This window comes from Magnolia sinica, chromosome 14, assembly GCF_029962835.1.
Source record: "Magnolia sinica isolate HGM2019 chromosome 14, MsV1, whole genome shotgun sequence".
NCBI classification, from domain to species: domain Eukaryota; kingdom Viridiplantae; phylum Streptophyta; class Magnoliopsida; order Magnoliales; family Magnoliaceae; genus Magnolia; species Magnolia sinica.
Genome location: NC_080586.1, coordinates 4,829,482 through 4,849,156, shown reverse-complemented (window position 1 = coordinate 4,849,156; position 19,675 = coordinate 4,829,482). Strand labels below are relative to the sequence as shown.

Below are 19,675 nucleotides of genomic sequence, written 5' to 3'. Positions count from 1 at the left end.
TGACTACTGCGGCCTGTATCGTAACGGTAATAGTGGTGGCCGTTACGGCACCATTACTGTTATTGAATACCTTAGGATCCAGCGTGGTTTCAAATTTTTTTTTTTTCATTTGCATTTCTTGTTGGGTAGAAGAACAGTAATGCATTCTTTGCTATGATTATGTTTGCACTTCTGTAATACCGGTTACTTACGTTAGCGGATATGGCATACACAAAGCACGTGGAGGAGAGAGAGGAAGTGGTTTGCAAGGCATGGGAAAAAAATGATGGAGAAATGGTTGTGAAAAGTTCTGTAAGTAGGGGTTTGCCACAATATGTCTCTAGGTATTGCTATTTTTATGTATGTACTGTAGTTGTTGAATTTGAGGTCCTTTTTTAATGATCCAAACTGTTTATATGGCGGTCCTCATTGTTGATGGGGGGATACCGAAAAAAATAATAATCTCATATTGGAATACTTCAACCCTTTGATCATTTAACTCTTTTCCTTTGAATACGGACCATGTCCTTTCAACAGTCTTTCATGGGCCATCCATAGGGTCTTCCTATTTTGATTTTTATTTTGGTTATCAACCTCGGCTTTGTTGTCCATCATATAAATAGTGTGGATCATTTCAAAATGGCTTTAAACAAAGTGCTATAGTCCTGAAGTAAATAGCAAGGGGCTGAGTAGGTTTAAGCGAGCGGGTAAAATCTCCACCATCCTCTTATCTTAAGGGGGGTGGGCAAAATCCTATCCACATGTTTTGCAACACATGTATGGACTCAATTGTAAATTACATATTTCTACTTGGGTTAAAACCCTTCCCATGGCGTCGAATGGTGCAACCTTTTTTTTTTTTTTTTTTAGAGAGCTGAAAATTTATTAGAAAAGCCTGCCAAATGACGAGGAAAGAATACAACCCAAGACTAGGACAAAAACCAAGAAGAAAGATTAGCAGACTTTGCTACTTCTACAAATGAGGCCCATTCTGAAACAACACTTTTCACTAAGCAAATAACCTCTTCGACTAAAAATTCCTTGTTTTGAAAATGAAGATCGCTACAAATTTTCCAAATAAACCAGAGAATTCCCATCGCAAGAAGCCTTCAAATAGCTTGCCGAGCTCCACCTACCGCCCCTTCATGCCAAGCCCATAAGAGATGGTTAATCGACTTCGACATCACCTAAGCTATATGGAAAAGAAGGAAATGCTCCCAAACTTTCGTAGCAAAGGAACAAATGGATGAAAATGTGATCAATCGACTCCACATCTCCCATGCACATTAAACAAATGTTTGGAAGGATAAGGGACCCTTGGTGATTGTCTATGGAGAGCACTCTCTCCACACATGCCAGACAAGCACCGAGATCTTCGGAGGGGCCCTGCACGACAAACAATGGAATAGGAAGGATGCCGAAACAGAAGGTTTAGAGATGAAACTGTCAAAAGACCGCGCCGAGAATTAGAAAGCACTGGAGCAATTGGCCTAGATCATGGAGTCTTCTTCAAAGGATTGGGGCAAAACAAGCTTCAAATGATCTAGAAGGCAAATAAGATCATTGAATTCATCATCCGTCAAATTTTTCTAACAAGGTGGAGACCAAACAACATGTCCTCCAACCATAGCATAACAACGATCAACATAAATATAACAATCCAAGGCAATATTAGCTAGACTTGGGAAAATATTGCAATGGCCCGTCTCTGCACCAAATGTCCACCCAAAAGCGAATACAATTCTCCCTCCCAAGAGAAAAGGAAATTCCTCTACGAAATATAAGCTCAATGGATACAATCGCCTTCCAAACATAAGATGCGCGATAAAGAGAAGAGGATTTGATGTTCCAATCACCTAGTTGAGTACCAAATTTGGAGATTAGAAGTTCCCTTCATAACTTCCCCGCCTCCGACCCAAACTTCCAATGCCACTTGCCAAGAAAAGCAATTTATAAGGCCCAAAATATTTTACCCGACGCCTTTGTCAATTGGCTTACAAACATTGTCCCAATTGAACAGATTAAACTCCCTTTTATACTCGGTCCCTTCCACAAGAAGTCTATTCACAATTTATTGAGTCTTTCTAAGACCGCTTTAGGCAAGGTATCCCGTATCGGTATCGGTTGGCGTAACGGTGCTTTCCGATACCGATACGGATATGGGGGTGTAACGGCCAATAACGGTGCAAATTTTTTTTTTTTGGCCAAAAAAATATGGATTAAATCCGGAATATTCTAAGCATTCCAAATATGCATTCATTTATAAATTGGAACATGTTTATGGTGGTGTAACGGTCTACTCTTTGGTGAGAAGTTGTATCGGACTGTCTGATGAATTTATGAACCAGATAACCTGAATTTGACTACAAAATTCATATATTTAATTTTCTAGATATATAATTTATATACTTAACAATTTGATATCATTTCTCCCAATAGTTTTTTTTTTAAATGAAATTAAATTCAGGTAGATGGCATTGTCAATTTGGGGCTGTCTTGGAGGACCAATCCATGCCCCAAATCAGCCTCAAATTCATGCAATTTATTGGCATTATCCCACTTATAAATTAGTGGACATTTATTGGATGGTGAATCATGAAAAAAATCAAAAGGCCCTATTTTAAGACATAAGCGTCCACAAATTAACAATTATAACTATTCAAACAATTTGATTTTGGCATTGTGAGTTAGCAACTATAGTTCATAATTTAATTGGTAAATTTTAAGTTAATACATGTCTTGTGTACAATTTTTTAAGGGCCCGAATTAGGCGAGACTCGGATTGTGAAGTGTAGTACACGAGTGTCAAAGTTTTTTAGGCCCCACCGTGATGAATGTGTTATATCCACACCGTCCAACCATTTTGCCAAATAATTTTAGGGCATGAGCCCAAAAATGAGGCACATCCAAAGCTTAGGTGGACCGCACCATAAGAAACAACAATAATTAAACGTCCACCATTTAAAATTTATTGGGGGCTACAAAAGTTTTAGATCAAGCTGACATGTGTGTTTTCCCTTCATCCACGTCAGTGTAACCCAATTAACAGGTTAGATGGAAAATAAACATTATAGCGGACCGTGTAACAAAACAGTGTAAGTGCATTGTTTAGCGTGCACCGCAGAACACAATAAATAAATAAATAAATAAGTGCGTGGCTGTGAAACAGCCACGCAGTCCATTCCAATTTCGACGCTGGAAATGAAAAAGAAGAGAGAGAGGGAAATCAAAAAGAAAAGAGGGAAAGAAGAGAGAGAGAGAGAGAGAGAGAGAGAGAGAGAGAGAGAGAGAGAAGAAGAAGAAGAAGAAGAAGAAGAAGAAGAAGAAAGAAGCTGCGGTCGAAGCCGCAGCAGGGCCGCAGCTCACAACCACGCGGTCCATTCCATTTTTGATGCCGGAAATGAAAAAGAAGAGAGAGGGAAACCAAAAAGAAAAGAGGGAAAGAAGAGGGGGAGAGAGAGAGAGAAGAAGAAGAAGAAGAAGAAGAAAGAAAAGGTATGGTTTTTTTTTTTTTTGCCCGTAACGGCCTTTACGGTCACAGAATCGGGGGGTGCCCGTTTTGACCCCATATCGCGTAACGGTGCCAGCCGTTACCGTTACGTATCGGCCAATATGGCCGTATCGTAACGGATACGGGACACCCTGGCTTTAGGACATTTGAAATGAGACAAAATATATAGGCATATTGGAGAAAGATGCTTTGATTAGAGTTAGCCGACCTCTCAATGAAAGATATTGATGCCTCCAAGATGAAAGCTCCCTTTCAATTCTTTCGATGACCTTGTCCCATAAGTGTTTAGCCGGCTTCCCGATGCAAAGGGCCAACCCAAAATAAAAAAAGGAAAGTACTATTTTTGCGCCTAAACACATTCGCTAGTTGACGAAGTTCCTCACGATCCACATGGATTGCTAGTATCTCACATTTAGAAACATTAACATTAAGTCCCGAGGCTGCTTCAAAACAAATAACAATCCTACAAAGGTCATCAACTACTGTAACATTATCGTCACAGAAGAGAATTGTATCATCCACATATTGGAGGTGACTAACTTGCACCCCCACATCCGATACCTTGGAGCCCTTACTTGAGCCATTTTCCTCAGCTTTATGAAGCATCATACTAAATGCTTCCCCAATCACAACAAAAAGATATGAAGAGAGGATCACCATGTCTAATACCGCGAGAAGCCTTAAAGAAACCGAAAGGATTCCCATTAATTAGAATAGAGAATGACGGAGTCGAAATGTAGGATTGAATCCAACCTCTCCATTTGGGACCGCAACCAAGCCTCTCTACCATATAGTCTAAGAATTTCTAATCGACATGATCGTAGGCCTTCTCTTTATCAAGCTTGTAAACCAACTCTCGTTTTCCTTCACAATGTTTGGAATCAATAACTTCATGGGCTATGAGTGCATTATCCAATATTTGTCTTCTTGAGATGAAGGCTCCTTGATTTTGCGAAATGATTTTAGAAAGAATGCTTTTAAATCTAAAAGCAAGAACCTTGGCCAAGATCTTGTACGGGCTCCCAATTAGGCTAATGGGGAAAAAATCTTTCAATTGAGCCACTCCTTTGACCTTTGGGATTAGAACTACAAAGGTGGCACCAAGATCTTTACAAATGCGACTTTAAAATAATAATAATAATAATAATAATAATATAATAAAGCTCAAAACGTCACCCCTAATCGTTGACCAAAATTTTTGAAAAAACAACATCAGGGATCCGTCAGGATCATGCTCCTTATCTCCATGCATGGAATCCAAGGCCGCTTTAACTTCTTGCAATATAGGCTTCTTGAGGGAGACTGCATCCTCAATAGAGAGACGAAGTACTAGGTCGTCTAATTCCGGTCTATGTCATTGATCAAAGAGAGCAATCTTTTATAATACTTAACAATGGAGACACAAATCTTCCCTTTGTCCAAGGTTCTAGAGTTGTCCACCACCAAGTTGCTAATTCTGTTAACTTAGCACAAGTGCTTGCCATATTATGAAAGAAGCACGTGTTTTTGTCCCATTCTTTAAGCCACAAAGCTCTAGAATGTTGTCGCCATTTAATTTCCTCCTCTTTAGAAATTGAGGTATATTGAGCTTTCAAAGCCAATCTTTCTACCATATCTTCCTTCGTTAAAAGACCAGCCTCTTCCTTAATATCAAGATCATGAATCTTGGGCAAGATGGATTCGAATTCGACTTCTTCAGCACCCAAAACCTCCCTTTTCCAATTTTTTTTTTCTTTGAACATCTTGAGCTTACGACTAAGAGTGAACCCTACATAACCAACCACATGGAAGGACCACCACTTCGAAATCAAATTTTTGAAGCCTTCTATTTCTAGCCAAGCCGCCTCAAATCTAAATGCCTTCTGGCCCCAATTTGCATCTGACACTTCAAAAATCGTCGGCCTGTGATAAAAAATGGCTCTCGGAAGACCCCATTAATTAACCAAGGGAAGTTAATCAAGCTAGCTTTGTGACACTTAAAATATGTCCAAACGCAATAGGACTTGATTAGATTGATTATTTGATCATGAAAATTTAGCACCCTGTAACGGATGATCAATTAGTTCATGAGCAGCAACCTAGTCTGAAAATTTCTGCATATTGTTGGTTGCATGACCCCCTGTAGAATTTTCGTGGGAAAATTGCACTACGTTAAGTCATCTTTGATACACACTGAAGGTTTCATCTCTAATTAACAGATGAGAACTCTGGCCACAACTGATCTTGTAAATTAGGATGGCAAGTGCCATAAACTGCAATGAAAACCCTAAGAAAATCAGAAGCAGCATCCCGAAGAATGATAGAAAGGGAGAAGGAACCAACAGAACTATTGACCCTTTTTCAAATATTATTATTCCAAGCAACTAAAATACCTCTTGCAGAACCGGAAGCACTTAGCTGAACCCAATCAGTATTCTAATTTCCCCAAATTGAAGATAGCATACCTTTGTCAATGTTATGGAGCTTCGTCTCCTATAGGCTGCAGAGCAATGATCTCAGCCCTTTGACTTTTTGCAAATCTGCCTCACTTGGCCCGTTTCAGTCTAAGCCTCTGGCATTCTAGGAAAGGATTAGCAATGATCACCAACTTTGCCCGTTTTGGTCCTCTTGTTGCCACTTGACTTGCTTGAAGAATTGTTATTAATCGAGCATTCTAAATTCAGAAGTTCACACCAGCCTCTAGGTGACTTCTTGGCCTTTGACAGCTATTCTTCCTGAAGACGTTGGGCCCCTTTGTTTCTAATGAATTGAATAAAACCATAAACATCCTCTTCTTTGGCTCCGAAGGAAAGACCAACCATACCTTCTACCCTTTCGAGCACATCCTGGGACCAACAAAGTTGGGCCGAGGATAGGTTATGATTTTCAGAAGATTCAATATGAGCACCCAAAGGTTCAGCTGCTGTAACCCGAGAACATGCACTAACATCGACCGAGCCACACAACGGAGTAACTACCACCGCGTTCTCCAAAAGTCCATCTTCTGGGATCGCAACTTCCATTGCAAGAGCATTGCCATTAAGCTCTTCTAGTAAATCATCAATACTTGATTGTCCGTCTGAGGTTGGCTATTCATCCTAATGATCGTCATCATGAATTAATTCATTGGGCTAGCTTGCATCTACTACATCGGGAAGAGAAGAGCCTTCATCCGGAGCTACAACTATTTGAGAAACATAACATAGGACCTTAGCTTCTTTGAAGGCCTTCAAAAGCTCGGAAGGTTCAGGAATAAAAGGGCTAGATTTTCCAACGTGCGACCTTTATCCACATGCATCCAAAAAGAGGAGTTGATCTTACATGGGGGAGAAGACACAAGCACAAGGGAGAGCTAGGGTTCATCGCCACGTGTCGAAATCGCTTGCAATACTTGAGTTATTTGAAATAAGACGGTCGGAGCAGATCCAGGCCCGATGACAAGCCTCGACCGCTCTCTCCTCGTCACACGTCGACCGAAGCTCCTCCCGAGGCTGCTTGAAGCAGACACAATCAGATTGGGCCTGGAGGTTCGATTGCAAACCTGGTGCCGTTTTCTAGTTTGGGCTAGAACATGAAGAAGTATCTACACCCACATCGCATCGAGACTAATAAAAACGAACTCTCATTCGTCCTCAACATACCTACCCGTAACGGGCCAATGAGGAGCTCGCATGACGTAGGGATAACATCCGGTGTAGGTCCAGAGCACGAGGATGATACTCCATCACCCAACGCCCGATTGCCGCAGGGTAACACATTGTCAATCCGACGATTATGCCACTTCTCACCCCACCGTGGAGGATTTCCCCAACAGACCTCTCTTTGTACCTTCAGAATCTGTTCTTCTTCCCCAACAAGAACCTTGATGGAGGCAGAGTTGGCAGAGCTTTGTCTCTTTTTGACGCACAAGCAAACTATACCAAGTTCTTCTCCATTTTTTGTCACTTGATTGATAGACACCAAATCGCCCAAGCAAGACCCAATCATGAGGAAGACATCTCGAAAACCAAAGCTCCATAGGAACTTCCCAAATTAAAAAACCATACTTTCCTTGTTGAAATGGGTGTTTTCTGACCACCTCTTGAGATTAATGATAGGTCCGACTCCGATTGAAGAATCTCCCAACAGAGCGTTGTATAAATCCATCTCTGATTTGAAATGTATCCAGACCATATTATGATCGATAGATTTCATTATAAAGTCCGGCTCTGATATGCCACAACAATTATAATCCATTGCTGAATCTGAGGTAGGTATACATTGAATGTTGTTTCCGCGATCAAGGACTATTGCAACGTTTACAGAGCTTTATTAATTATTTGCGGGCTGATATGAACCGTCAGCCCATCCGATGATTTCTCTGGCCAAATCTATTTCTGGCTGTTTTGAGCTTCGTTTTCCTTAGGAGCATCAGGAGTATCTACTTAGTCATTTTGAGCCCAGCTACACTACCTATTTCTGTATTTGCGTCCCCACAACAGCATCGCGAAAGGACACATTTTCCTTAGAGAAGTTTGACCCGTTCTGCTTGACTGGAAAACTCTAGCCACTCTTTGAAGCAGCTGCTCCTTTTAAGTTCTGCTTCATTTTCCTTTCACTTTTCTTCATGGCAAAACTGAAATGGGCCCACTGAACTTTTATTTTCTTCCCCCCAAAACTCTTGCCATGAAGCATCTTGATCGCTCTTTCCATCTCCTCCTCCATGCTCATACAAACGAATGCAAATCCATGGTAGTGGGAAGTATCCTGATCGTGAGGGATGCATACTGCCATAACTTCTTTGGCCCTCCCAAATACTCTGGTGAAATTAATTGGGAGCCATCCTTCTAGGTAACCCTATCACAAAAAAGCGTTGGAAGTTCCAACAGATCTGATGCCGACGAGATTCTGGAGATCGGTTTCTTCTCACGAACCCGCAACGAACCGCTACCGTTTCCCTCCCCTCCCTTCATTTGCCCTACCTCTCCCACAAAATCAGCCCCTTTGATCGATTACTTGCAGCAACGTCCCTCCCCCTATCGTTTTTGGTGGAAAAACCGTTCACATTCTCTCTCTCTCTCTCTCTCTCTCTCTCTCTCTCTCTCTCTCTCTCTCTCTCTCTCTCTCTCGACCTTTCTCTCCTCATATCTCCAAAAAGATACATTCTAGTACCAGTGTATAGTGCAAAATTTTGCCATTGCAAAAATTAATTTCATGCAAGTTTTGCCGATGGCTACACATGTTATGTATAATAGAGAGGGTTTGAGCCTTTAATTTAAACAATCCTATCATAACTTTTAATAAAATAAAGAGAAAACTAGAAGAAAAGTCTAAATAAAGAGCTTTTATCTAAAATATGCTCTAGGCCTTGTGTATAAACCCTAAGAAGATAGTTGATTTGATCTGTGGGCCCCACTGTCCAATCAGTGGATGATATGGCCATCTGGTTGGATCTATCAGTCTCACAATTCAATTGGACCATTAATTTAGTCCAGATGTCGCATCAGGATCATTGAAGTCTCCATACCTATTAATCAGCTCAATCTGGTCCATTGATCTAGACCTGATCTTCAATTGGGGCCCCTATGATCTTCAATCAGACGGCCTAGTCTTCAGTAGGTAAGCAATGTTGTCCAATCTCATCAATCCGTAGGCCCACAATGTCTGAAGTTGTTGCAATCAAATAGCCTCAAGTTGAGAGATTGATTATTTTAAGTGCAAATATTTTATTGTAGTCTGGGTAAGTAGAGCTATGTAGCTTCTTCTCTCCATTCATTCTAAAATTTTGAACATTTGTCTAGTTTGACTGTATGCATCATTTGACTAGAGATGTCAATTATGGGTAATTATCTACAGCATTATGAAGGAGATATTTCAGAGTTGGAGCTGTATTTTGTCATTGTAAACAATGAGTATGGGGAGCAGACAGAAGAGGAACTCCTTCCAGGTGGAAAAGAGATGCGTGTTACAAATGAGAATGTTATTACATTTATACATCTTATTGCCAACCATCGTTTGAATTTTCAGGTGATGTGATGCTCTGCAATTTACTTTTGAGTTACTTCCTATTGTATATCTACCCCTAGATTTATGCAGATCTAATATTGAAGGCCTCTCATATACAGATACGTCATCAAAGTTCACATTTTTTGCGAGGATTTCAGCAACTTATACAGAAAGATTGGATGGAAATGTTCAATGAGCATGAACTTCAGGTAATGTTGTTGGTGTCTTTAACTATGTCATTCTTCATCTTCTGTCAGGATGTAAATTATGATTGTTTTTTTTTTTTGGGTTCTTCATTATCCTCGTCTTTGGTTGGATGTTCATAGTAAAGACATGACAGGTGATCAACGGTTAGATATTCGTGATCCACTTGTTCTTGTCGTTTGATCCTCACATTTCATTCTGCATAGTTTTCCATGGTCTTAATATGCATAGATTGGGTCATAGGGAGATAAAATGATCCATACACCAATCGACATGCAGTAGATCCCAAACTGCAGCAAATAATGAAGACAACAACCCAAAGGGAAAAAAAAGGCTGGTAGTCCAATTAATGGAGGCAAATAATGTTTGTTAACACTCTTGCCAAAGAAGGGGTGATGAGGATTTGTAGTTGTTGGATCTTATTACCTCTTCCCTGCCATTTACTCTACTTCCTATTTCCGTTTTCGTCAACAAATTTTGGTTATCATTTAAAGGAAAGCAGACAGTCTAATAACCAAGAACCAATATATAAAACATCAAGCGGTAAAATCGACTCACCAATATTAAAACTAGGCTCTCCAAAGATGAGGTCCTCCTCTCCCCACTTTTTTTTTGGAGAGAGAGAGAGAGAGAGAGAGAGAGAGAGAGAGAGAGAGAGAGCAAAAAGTTTAGTAGAAAGCTCGCTAGAGAAAACGGAAGATAGGAAAAGAATACAACCCAAAGATAACAAGTAAAAAAGGAAAAGAAATGGGCGGCCAACTCATGGCAGAGACATTATAAATGGGTAAATTGGACAAAGAAGCCTTGATTAGATTAATCTTGTCACCCAATGACAAAAGCTTGCTTTTCCATGGGGAAAGCTTCCGCTCCAACCTTTCCAGGATTGTCCCAAAGGTAGAGGGGAGGCTTCCCCCTACTGTTTCTAGTATTGATGATATCGGGCGATATATCCCACGATATATCTTGTATCCCACCTATGCGATACGAAACACATAAGTAGTGGGATAAATCCCACATATTTGATCCAGTGAGCATTTTCAATTTTCGATCCTTTGTTTTTTTTCTGTAAATAATGTTAAATTGGTGTCAAATTGCGACAAATCCATGATTTTTCATGTTTTGCATGAAAAATCATGGATTGCGAACTTCGATTTCGAGATTTGGAGGAGATGGGCCATGTTCTGAAAAAAATAAAAAAATTTCAATTTCTCGCCAATCGGTTGCAATCTGTGTCCAAACATAAAATCAAACATGTAGGTAACCTGATCTAGTGATTCTTCTTTTGCTTTTGAATGTATTGTTTGTTCTTCCACACGTCTTCTTACAGTTATAAATTATATGAATAGATTTTGAATATACTTGTATCAATTCAGTTAGACAATATATGAATAGATTTTGGGTCCTTACTCATGCCTTAGTGGTAGACTCACAAGAATTTCAACATGAGACCATGGGTTCGAGTACCCATTATGGTGAAAAACCACAGTGGTGTGAGTGCGTGGGTGTGTGTTGCGTGTGTTAAAAAAAGAAAGAAAGAAAAAAGACCCCATACAAAGAAAACCTATTATGTGCACTTGTTTTTTTTTTTTTTTTTTGTAATGTTTTAAGTTATAAGTACGTATTGATGTCTTTTAATAATCACTAAAATTTCATTGAAAAATTCCCCAAATTTCCCAATGTTTCCCCATGTTTCCAACAACAATGATACGTTACGCGATACAACCGATATATCCCATGCGATAACCGATACGTATCTGTATCCTAAGGGTGTGATATGTTATGCGATACCGATATTTCGAACATTGGTTATCGGTATCGTTAACCTGGAGATAACGATAATATCGGAGATAATTCAAACAATGCTTGCCACATATATAATTAATTGAACTCCGACTGATGTGCTCAAGGGTGACTACCCATTGCAAGTTTTACAACCTCATGCATCTCTATTTGTCTTGCCGCCAAAAGTATTTGGGTGCAATTGTTTTGTCCATATTCTTGGACCTTCTCACACAAAGCTAGGACCACAGTCAATTAAGTGTGTGTTCCTAGGGTACTCAAAACTCTCAGAAAGGCTTCAAGTGTTATTGTCATATTAATCGAAAAAGGTACGTTTCTAAGGATGTTACATTCTTTGAAAATGTGCCTTATTTCAATTCACATGAAAGTACAACTCTTGTACGCTTTCCTCTTCCTATCATAGATGAATCCCAACTTGCAGATGGACCGTGCTCCACTGAATCCAGAGAACTCAAAGTCTACACTCGGCGTAAGAAGACTTCTACTCTTTCCGAGCACCACCACTCTTAGTGGATCTTCCAATTGCTCTTCACAAAGGAACCAAGTCATGCACAAATCATCCCATTGGTAACTTTGTATCTTACGAAAATCTCTCTCCCTCTTACCAATCATGCCTTTCTTCTATATCATTTCTCAATATCCGAACCAAGGTTGAAGATGCCCTGATGCAGGACAATGAACCACTTGCTTTAAAAGCTCGAACTGTTAGATTATGGTGAATTAATCCTTTTATCTCATAGCCCAGGCCCCACATCTCATGGGTTAGGACCTCGGTCGAACCTCCCTTGTAGGTCCCAAATCACATGGGTACCGCCTCACACTGGCCAACCACCCCGAGTGTGTCCCCGCATCCCACAGGCTACCCCACTCAAGCCCGGTGTGAAATGCGCATTAATCACTCCTGGTGAGGAGTCTCGAATACGAGACCTTCCCCGTGGGCCCCGCCCACCCAGAGTGTGCCCCTGCATCCCACAGGCGAGCCCACTCGAGCCCGATGTGAAAATGCCCCTACATTAATCACCCCCGGTGAGGAATCTCGAACACGAGATTTCCCGCTCTGATACCAATTTGATGCAAGACAATTAACCACTTGCTCTAAAAGCTCAAACTGTTAGAGTATGACGAATTAATCCCTTTATCTCATAGCCCAGGCCCCACATCTCATGGGTTAGGGCCTTGGCCGAACCCCCCTCATGGGCCCCAAATCACATGGGTACCGCCTAACACGGGCCGCCCACCCCGAGTGTGGCCCCGCATCCCACAGGCTACCCCACTCGAGCCCGGTGTGAAATGCGCATTAATCACTCTCGGTGAGGAGTCTTGAACACGAGACCTCCCCCGTGGGCCTCGCCCACCCCGAGTGTGCCCCTGCATCCCACAGGCGACCCCACTTGAACCCGGTGTGAAATGCCCCTGCATTATGCCCTTGGCGACCCTAAATGGAAAGCAACTATGGAAGAAAAGATGACTACCCTGGAAAAACAAAATACTTGGGAATTAGTTTCTCTTCCACCTAACAAATGTATTGTCAGATGCAAATGGGTTTTCAGCGTTACATACTACGCTGATGGTTCAATAGATAGATATAAATTGCGGCTAGTTGCCAAGGGATTTACTCAAAAGCATGGTGAAGATTACGATGAAACCTTTGCCCCGATAGCCAAATTGAATTATGTTTGTATCCTATTGTCTATTGCCATCAATTGTCAATGGCCTCAGTATCAATTGGATATTAAAAACGTGTTTCTACATGGTGATCTTCATTTGAGAAAAAATGAACGCTAAGCTTCTACATACTCCTTTTGTTCGTTCAAAAGATTAGCTAGCAGATGTCTTTACAAAAGCCACGTCTACTATATTTAACCTCTATCTTTTTATTTATCCTTATTGTTATCTAATTGGGATTACTGTGGAATTAAGATTATAAATAAACTATTAAGGAAAGAGGGTACACACAATACCTCTCTCTCTTCCTCCTCTTTCTATTCCTTCTCCATCAATTCTTTCAGTTAACATTCACGAAACAAATTATGAGAGTTATTGATTCCTAATACATCGACCATTTTTCTTTTGCTATTAATGTCTGAGGCCATGTTTTTCATCCATCTACTCCTTACATCCCTAATCATCGCCTTTTGCTACCAGGATTTTTCCCAAAAAAGCATCTGCAATGACAGAATTTGCTGTGGATGCCACTTCTGAAGTTTTCTCATAGTGTTATATGAGAAAATAGACAACCATGTCATTTGATGTCTCATCAAGTGATCACAATGGCACTATGATCACTAGTGTTGTCTTTGGTGGATCCATAGAGTAGAATTTGCTTGAAATGGAAACAAAAGAGAGTAGACAATTCACTACTGTTATTTGAAAGAAAAATTTGTGGGAGCTTATGAGGAAATCTTCGGGAGCGAGTCACTTTAGAGTTGAATTCTTGGTCTTTAATTGAGCACATTGGATATTTGTCTTTGATTTCAAGGAGTTGTGAATTGGGTTAGTGTTGTGGTTTTTCCTTTGGGTGGAAATCACATGGTTATTAAACTCCATCCTTTTAGACTATTCATGGTCATGAGGCTTTTCGGGGTTTTATTTTTATTTTTTTTATGACTTCAAATGAGAAATTGAATTGGGTTGTTTTGTTTCCCTGACTTTCTGCATTTATAAATGGAAGTAGTTTTTCTATATCTAGATAAATATTTCATATATATTTTGTTTCAAGGAGATGATTGCAAATTTATTTAACATAAAGTGCTTTTCCAGCTTCTCATATCAGGCTCACTTGAGGGCATGGATGTCAATGACCTGCGGGCTAATGCTCATTATGCAGGTGGCTATAATGAGGTAAGCTTTATGTTCTATCTTTCATCCTTCAAAAAGGAAAGAAGATTAACATCAGTATTGTTGATTGTAGTTTCTTCTATCTTTTCACATCATGTTTCTGGTAAGACATCCCATCAAATATCAATTCAATTGAAGGTTTTCATTTTTTTTTTTTAAAAATAAAATTAAATCTATAATTTGAATATTATTTAGGTAAATCAATAAATGTAAAATGATGCTTTTGTAACTGGTCAATTCAAGATGTTGTAGAAAACTTTGATGATAATGTATTGGACTTAAAAAATGTGACAAGGCAATTTCAAAAGGTTTTCTACTTTTACAATTTATGAATCAATCTTCTTCTTTTCCTCTTCTTCTTCTTCTTTTGGTAAGCAATCAATTTTCATTGGGGACACAACAATTATGGTGCAGTATGTGTTGGAAACAAATTGATCCCACTAATGGACTTCTCTTTGCACAACATACATTTTCTGTGGATTGTGAAGATGGATTTCATTAGCCATGCAGGAAGCTGACAAATAAGGCAACAGAACCTGCTTCTAGATTAAACCAAAACCTCTCTATCTGACCTAGAAGCTCTATTATTGATCACATGTCAGCTGCACCACTTGCCGGCTCTAAATAAAGATGCCATTTGCTGGCTCTAAATAAAGATGCTTATAAGGAACCTCAAAATTCTTGAAGGATTAGACCATCTTCATGACTAATACAGCTCTCTCTCTCTCTTTTTCCCCTTTCTTTTGTTTCTTTTTTCTTTTCTAATTCTTGTTTCTTCTTTTTCAAATTTTTGTTTTGTATTTTTTTCTGTTGGTTTTGAGACATAACAATCCTTCTTTCAATAAGAGGAGAGATATCGAAGAAGAAAGAAAGAGTTCTTGTGCAAAAATTCCCCTACTTATACCTTGTTTTCCTAAGGTGCTGGACAAATCATTCATCCCGCTGACATCATGGGCAAAGGAAATGTTTAGCCTGGAAGCAAGTTCATGGCAAAAGGGGAAAAATGACAACCTCATGGATCAGACATAATTTTTATTTATTTCTAATGTGATGAAAACTTTCATTAAGAACCAGAAAATTAAGTTGGGTGAGAGGGAAGTAACTACCAATACATAAGCTCTCTCTCACAACCCCTTCAGCTTGGGAGTTGAGCATGTTATTTTGTACCTCAAGATATTAAATTACTGAGTTACCTTCAGCGATCAGCTTTCCAAAAGAATTGCAGAAAATCCTCAATCCTTTCCAACAAATACAACTGCTTTATATACCTTACAATATGTTACTTTGAATTAACCACCTTAAAGAAACTGGCTTATGCTGAAGTCACTGCAATGAATCTCAATCTTTATTTAAGAACATTGGTGCGAAGCAGATCATCACATAGCTGATGGCGTCTTTATTTCATCAGTTTCTCCGAACCAATGAAGCCTGGAGTTACTTGCTATATTTTTTTAAAATCAATGTTTAAACTTCACGAACCAGGAAGGATGTATCTGAAGATCCAACAACTAATGTTCAATCCAAAGGTCTGACAGGATGATCAGTGTTCTTCTTCCTTCTTTTTTTTTCCAAACAAAGAAGTAGAAATTGATTTGGCCCTTTTGGACACCCTATTGAAATTGGAAATCCAGTGATGCTGAAACTTGAGCACTCTGTCATATTTTGACTAATGACATGCTCATTCTACTTGCTGCCTGCTTTAGTGGGCACTGATGAAACCAAGAACTTAAATGCCCTAGCTTGGTTGGAAATCCTGTATACAGCAATAAGACAGGAAGGTGGTGGTCTTTTTGAACCAGGCAAAAGGTTCAGAGTTGATGGTAAACTAAAATGGGGCATTCTGTTATAAAACATTTTGCTTCAAAGCTTACCTGAGTACCATCCTTCTAAACATCTCTCTCCAGCTTCAAATCATGCTTCAGACTCACATTTCTACCCCTGCTTCCTAGCTGCTTATGCTGGCTGACATTTTGAAACAGACACTTCCCGACTCCTGCACTTGAATCTGTTGATCCTGTGCGTCACGCTTTTTGCAACTCTAAGCTTATCGCCACCCTAGGAGTCACAGTTTCCTGTGAAAAGAATGTAGTTTCCTACGCTTAAATTGGATTAATGGGAAACAGCAGCCAGGTGTTGCCACCAAAATGACAAACACTTGATGTTCATGGCTCAAGGATAAATACATTTTGTGAATCTTTGTCAGGAGAAATCTATTTGAAGGCGACTCACATGATGCGTTTTGTGGGTTTCGAAGTGACATACCGATAGATTTTGGATATTTCAAGTGGCTTAGTAATTTTTTAGTTTTTCCTTTAAGCTTAATTAGTCATTTTGCATGTTACTAGTGAGATAGCTGACCTCCTTATCAAAGAAGCCATTTGAGTATTATGCACCACCGAAAAATGCATCTGAATCTGAGTCAGTTTCATGCCCTTTTTTTCCCTTCTTTTTTATCATTTCCTTCTTCTTTATCATTAGAAGGGAAAAAAAAAAGTGGTTTCTTTTGATGACTTTTTTTCTCTGTCATGTTAGTGTTTTAGGTTTATGCTTGTCATTTTTTCCTCCTCTTTTTTTCACATTTAACCTTTTGGAATTCACAGCTGTATTTCTTAACTGCAAGCTGTCGACCTAACCCACCAGTGTGGAACTGGGGACAGGAAGCCTACTGTGCCCCAAAGGAAACTGGATAAACTAATGGATTTGCCTCCTAAATATTCTAAAGGAATGTCAGAAATCTGCCATTTACATTTGCACAAGGCTTCCAACTAACACGATTGTTTATTGCTGAATTTATATTCATCAGGGTATTGAAGAGTCATTAATTCGTGAAGTTTCTCTTGGCAGGAACATCAGGTCATCCATATTTTTTGGGAAGTTCTCAAAAACTTCCCTTCGGACTATCAGAAGAAATTTCTGAAGTGAGTTCTATGGTTCCACTGTAGGATTTTATTGATTTCTCCACATCATGTAACTTTTGTAGGTAAAAAATAGTTGATCATGCTGAAATAGTAATACAGAGTAATTATTTTAGCAAATTTATTTTCTGTTATGCCAAGATTGCTACTCTTAAGCATTATTTGATCTGGTTAATGTCCTTCTCGTTTCTTTCTTTTTTCCTTTTTATCTCCTTATGTTTAAGTTCTTTAGTTATTTCCACAACAATCTTTGGTCAATTAGAGATCAAGATGAAATGCTATGGATGGTTGGGTGGCCCCTCTTAACTACTAAGCCTATTTTCTTTTTCTTTTTCTTTTTTCCTTCAAAGCACATTGAATATGCAGTGTGCTTGGGTTTTCAGGTTGTATTAGTGGGCCCATGGTTCAGTTACCCATACTGTTGGTATGAGAGATTGCTCTGCCCTAAACAGATGTACCATGCCCTGAAAATCTCCTTGACAATTCTAAGCCTTCAATTGGTGGCCTGTAAAGAGACGGTTAAGTAAAGACAGTCAAAATCAAAGTGAAAATGTCAAAGATTGGATGACTGGGATCTTCCAATCTAGGACATCTCGATGCAAGGTCCATCCACAATGGGGCTCATCGGAAAAATGTTCTGGATTACTGAGCCATTGTACCCACTGGGGCAAACTTAAAACTCGTAGATACCATGTATATCTTCAGGTTGAGGGTTGTCATATTATTCCTCTAGAAGGTCACCAAATATTGTATAGAATTATGTGGAAAGCTTTTGACAATTCTGAGTCTTTTGCAGGTTTGTGACTGGATGCTCTCGAGGACCGTTACTCGGGTTCAAGTATCTGGAACCACCATTCTGCATACAGAGGTTAGTTCTTGATATTTTGCTTTTGCCCATAGACCACATTAATGTGTAGGAGATTGCATGTATGTGTGTGCATACTTGTATGGGTATTTCCTTTCTTTTGGTGCTACTTCAGGATAGTGTACCTTTATGTTCATAATGAAGTGATTATGAGATGTGAGAGAAGGTTAATCTCTCAACATCTTTTTCTCTCCTAAAACTCTTTCGTCTCTTTTCCATCTTTTCTTCCTATATCATAAAATCTACGGTGTCTGATTCATTTTGTTTTTATTGGCTCTATTTTGTAGGGCTGCTCCTGGAGATCCTTCTGAAGAAGATCTTGACCGGTTACCAACTTCGGCAACTTGCATGAATCTTCTAAAGCTCCCACCATATAGAAGGTGTGTGCCTGTACTTCGAGTTCGTTGCATTCACTACGACTAACATGGTCTATCATTTGGAAAGTAGAAAAGGTTGAACAGTCTTCAGGCGACTGTTGAACTGCTCAGGCTGGGTCTATTTGAAATTGCAATTTTTCTAGGCAGGTGCCTGGTACATTGCCATCCTTATTCCCTACTCAGAGATGGTGTAGAAAATGTCGTTGGTAGTTGTGGATGTTTAAGAAGTTGGTGTAGGTCCATCCATATAGCAGAACTAGGATATGATCCTTGACTCTAGGCTTTGCATATGTACATGGGTATTCAGTTCTGACAAGTGGGCCCCTGGTTTGAGTAATCCAGGCCATTGGTGTGTTGTCTTACCACCGATGTACAATGTACAATGTACAAAACTCCCCCAAATTGGAAGATCCTAGTCACCAATCTTTGGCATTTCTTGGTTGAATGTCAACCGTCTGTATTCTTGTCCCTCAATTTGTGGGCCACCAATCAAGTGATTAGGATTGTTCTATTGAGGAGACTTTGGGCTATTGTCCATCCACTGTGGGTTCCAGTAGACCAATAGACTGGACCACTGAACCATGGGCCCCACTTGTTAGAATTTAAAACCTGATTATATGCAAAGCCTTAGTTGAATATCCAATAATTCCTCATTGCGTGAGGCAAAACATTTTTATTTTTCCACTTCCTTTTTCAGAACAATCAATATACCTTTCTTTTGTGGCCCACTTCAACATGGTTTCAACACAGTGCCATCTGAGCTATAGCTCAAATAGTGGCATCTATCACCTCATTTTGATACTTAAAAATCCTTCCCAATTTTCTTTTTATGATTTTGTAAAGAGGAATTAATTTAAAGAGGTTTGCTAGACACACAAGGTATGAAGCCTAAGTTGATCCACACAAGTAATGGCACGTGTATGCAAGATGTGAACTATCCCTCAGGTGGGACAAAATGTTTAGTTCTTCTGACCTAAAATCAGGCCATCTCAATCAGGTGGGCCACTAATTGTGCTAAATTAATGGATGGATAAAGCTATTTCTTTTGCTGGCCATCCGTTTGTTATTTACATTGTGGCCCACTTGAGGCCTTATGTGGGCCAGAAGATCTAAATAGTGTGGCCCATCTGACAGACAGCTCAGATCTTGCACACGCTTGCCGCCCACCTTTATAAGCTTTGCTTGAATGTTTGATGGGCAGGGCTAAACATGAGAAGGGCTT

General features: G+C 39.7%; 1 protein-coding gene across 3 annotated transcripts in view; it reads left to right on the top strand.

The window, feature by feature from the left end:
- The window catches only part of LOC131225703 (E3 ubiquitin-protein ligase UPL6), a 69,457-nt gene that overhangs the window by 48,986 nt on the left and 796 nt on the right, over nucleotides 1-19,675 (top strand). For 2 of the 3 annotated variants that reach the window (XM_058221279.1, XM_058221280.1), the window contains exons 20-25: nucleotides 9,305-9,475; nucleotides 9,574-9,663; nucleotides 14,219-14,299; nucleotides 17,141-17,214; nucleotides 18,008-18,079; nucleotides 18,364-18,456. In XM_058221279.1, coding sequence (XP_058077262.1) covers nucleotides 9,305-9,475; nucleotides 9,574-9,663; nucleotides 14,219-14,299; nucleotides 17,141-17,214; nucleotides 18,008-18,079; nucleotides 18,364-18,456 — 581 coding nt within the window. Of the gene's footprint in view, nucleotides 1-9,304; nucleotides 9,476-9,573; nucleotides 9,664-14,218; nucleotides 14,300-17,099; nucleotides 17,215-18,007; nucleotides 18,080-18,363; nucleotides 18,457-19,675 lie in introns of those variants that run through there. The other variant, XR_009161491.1, reaches the window with a different exon arrangement.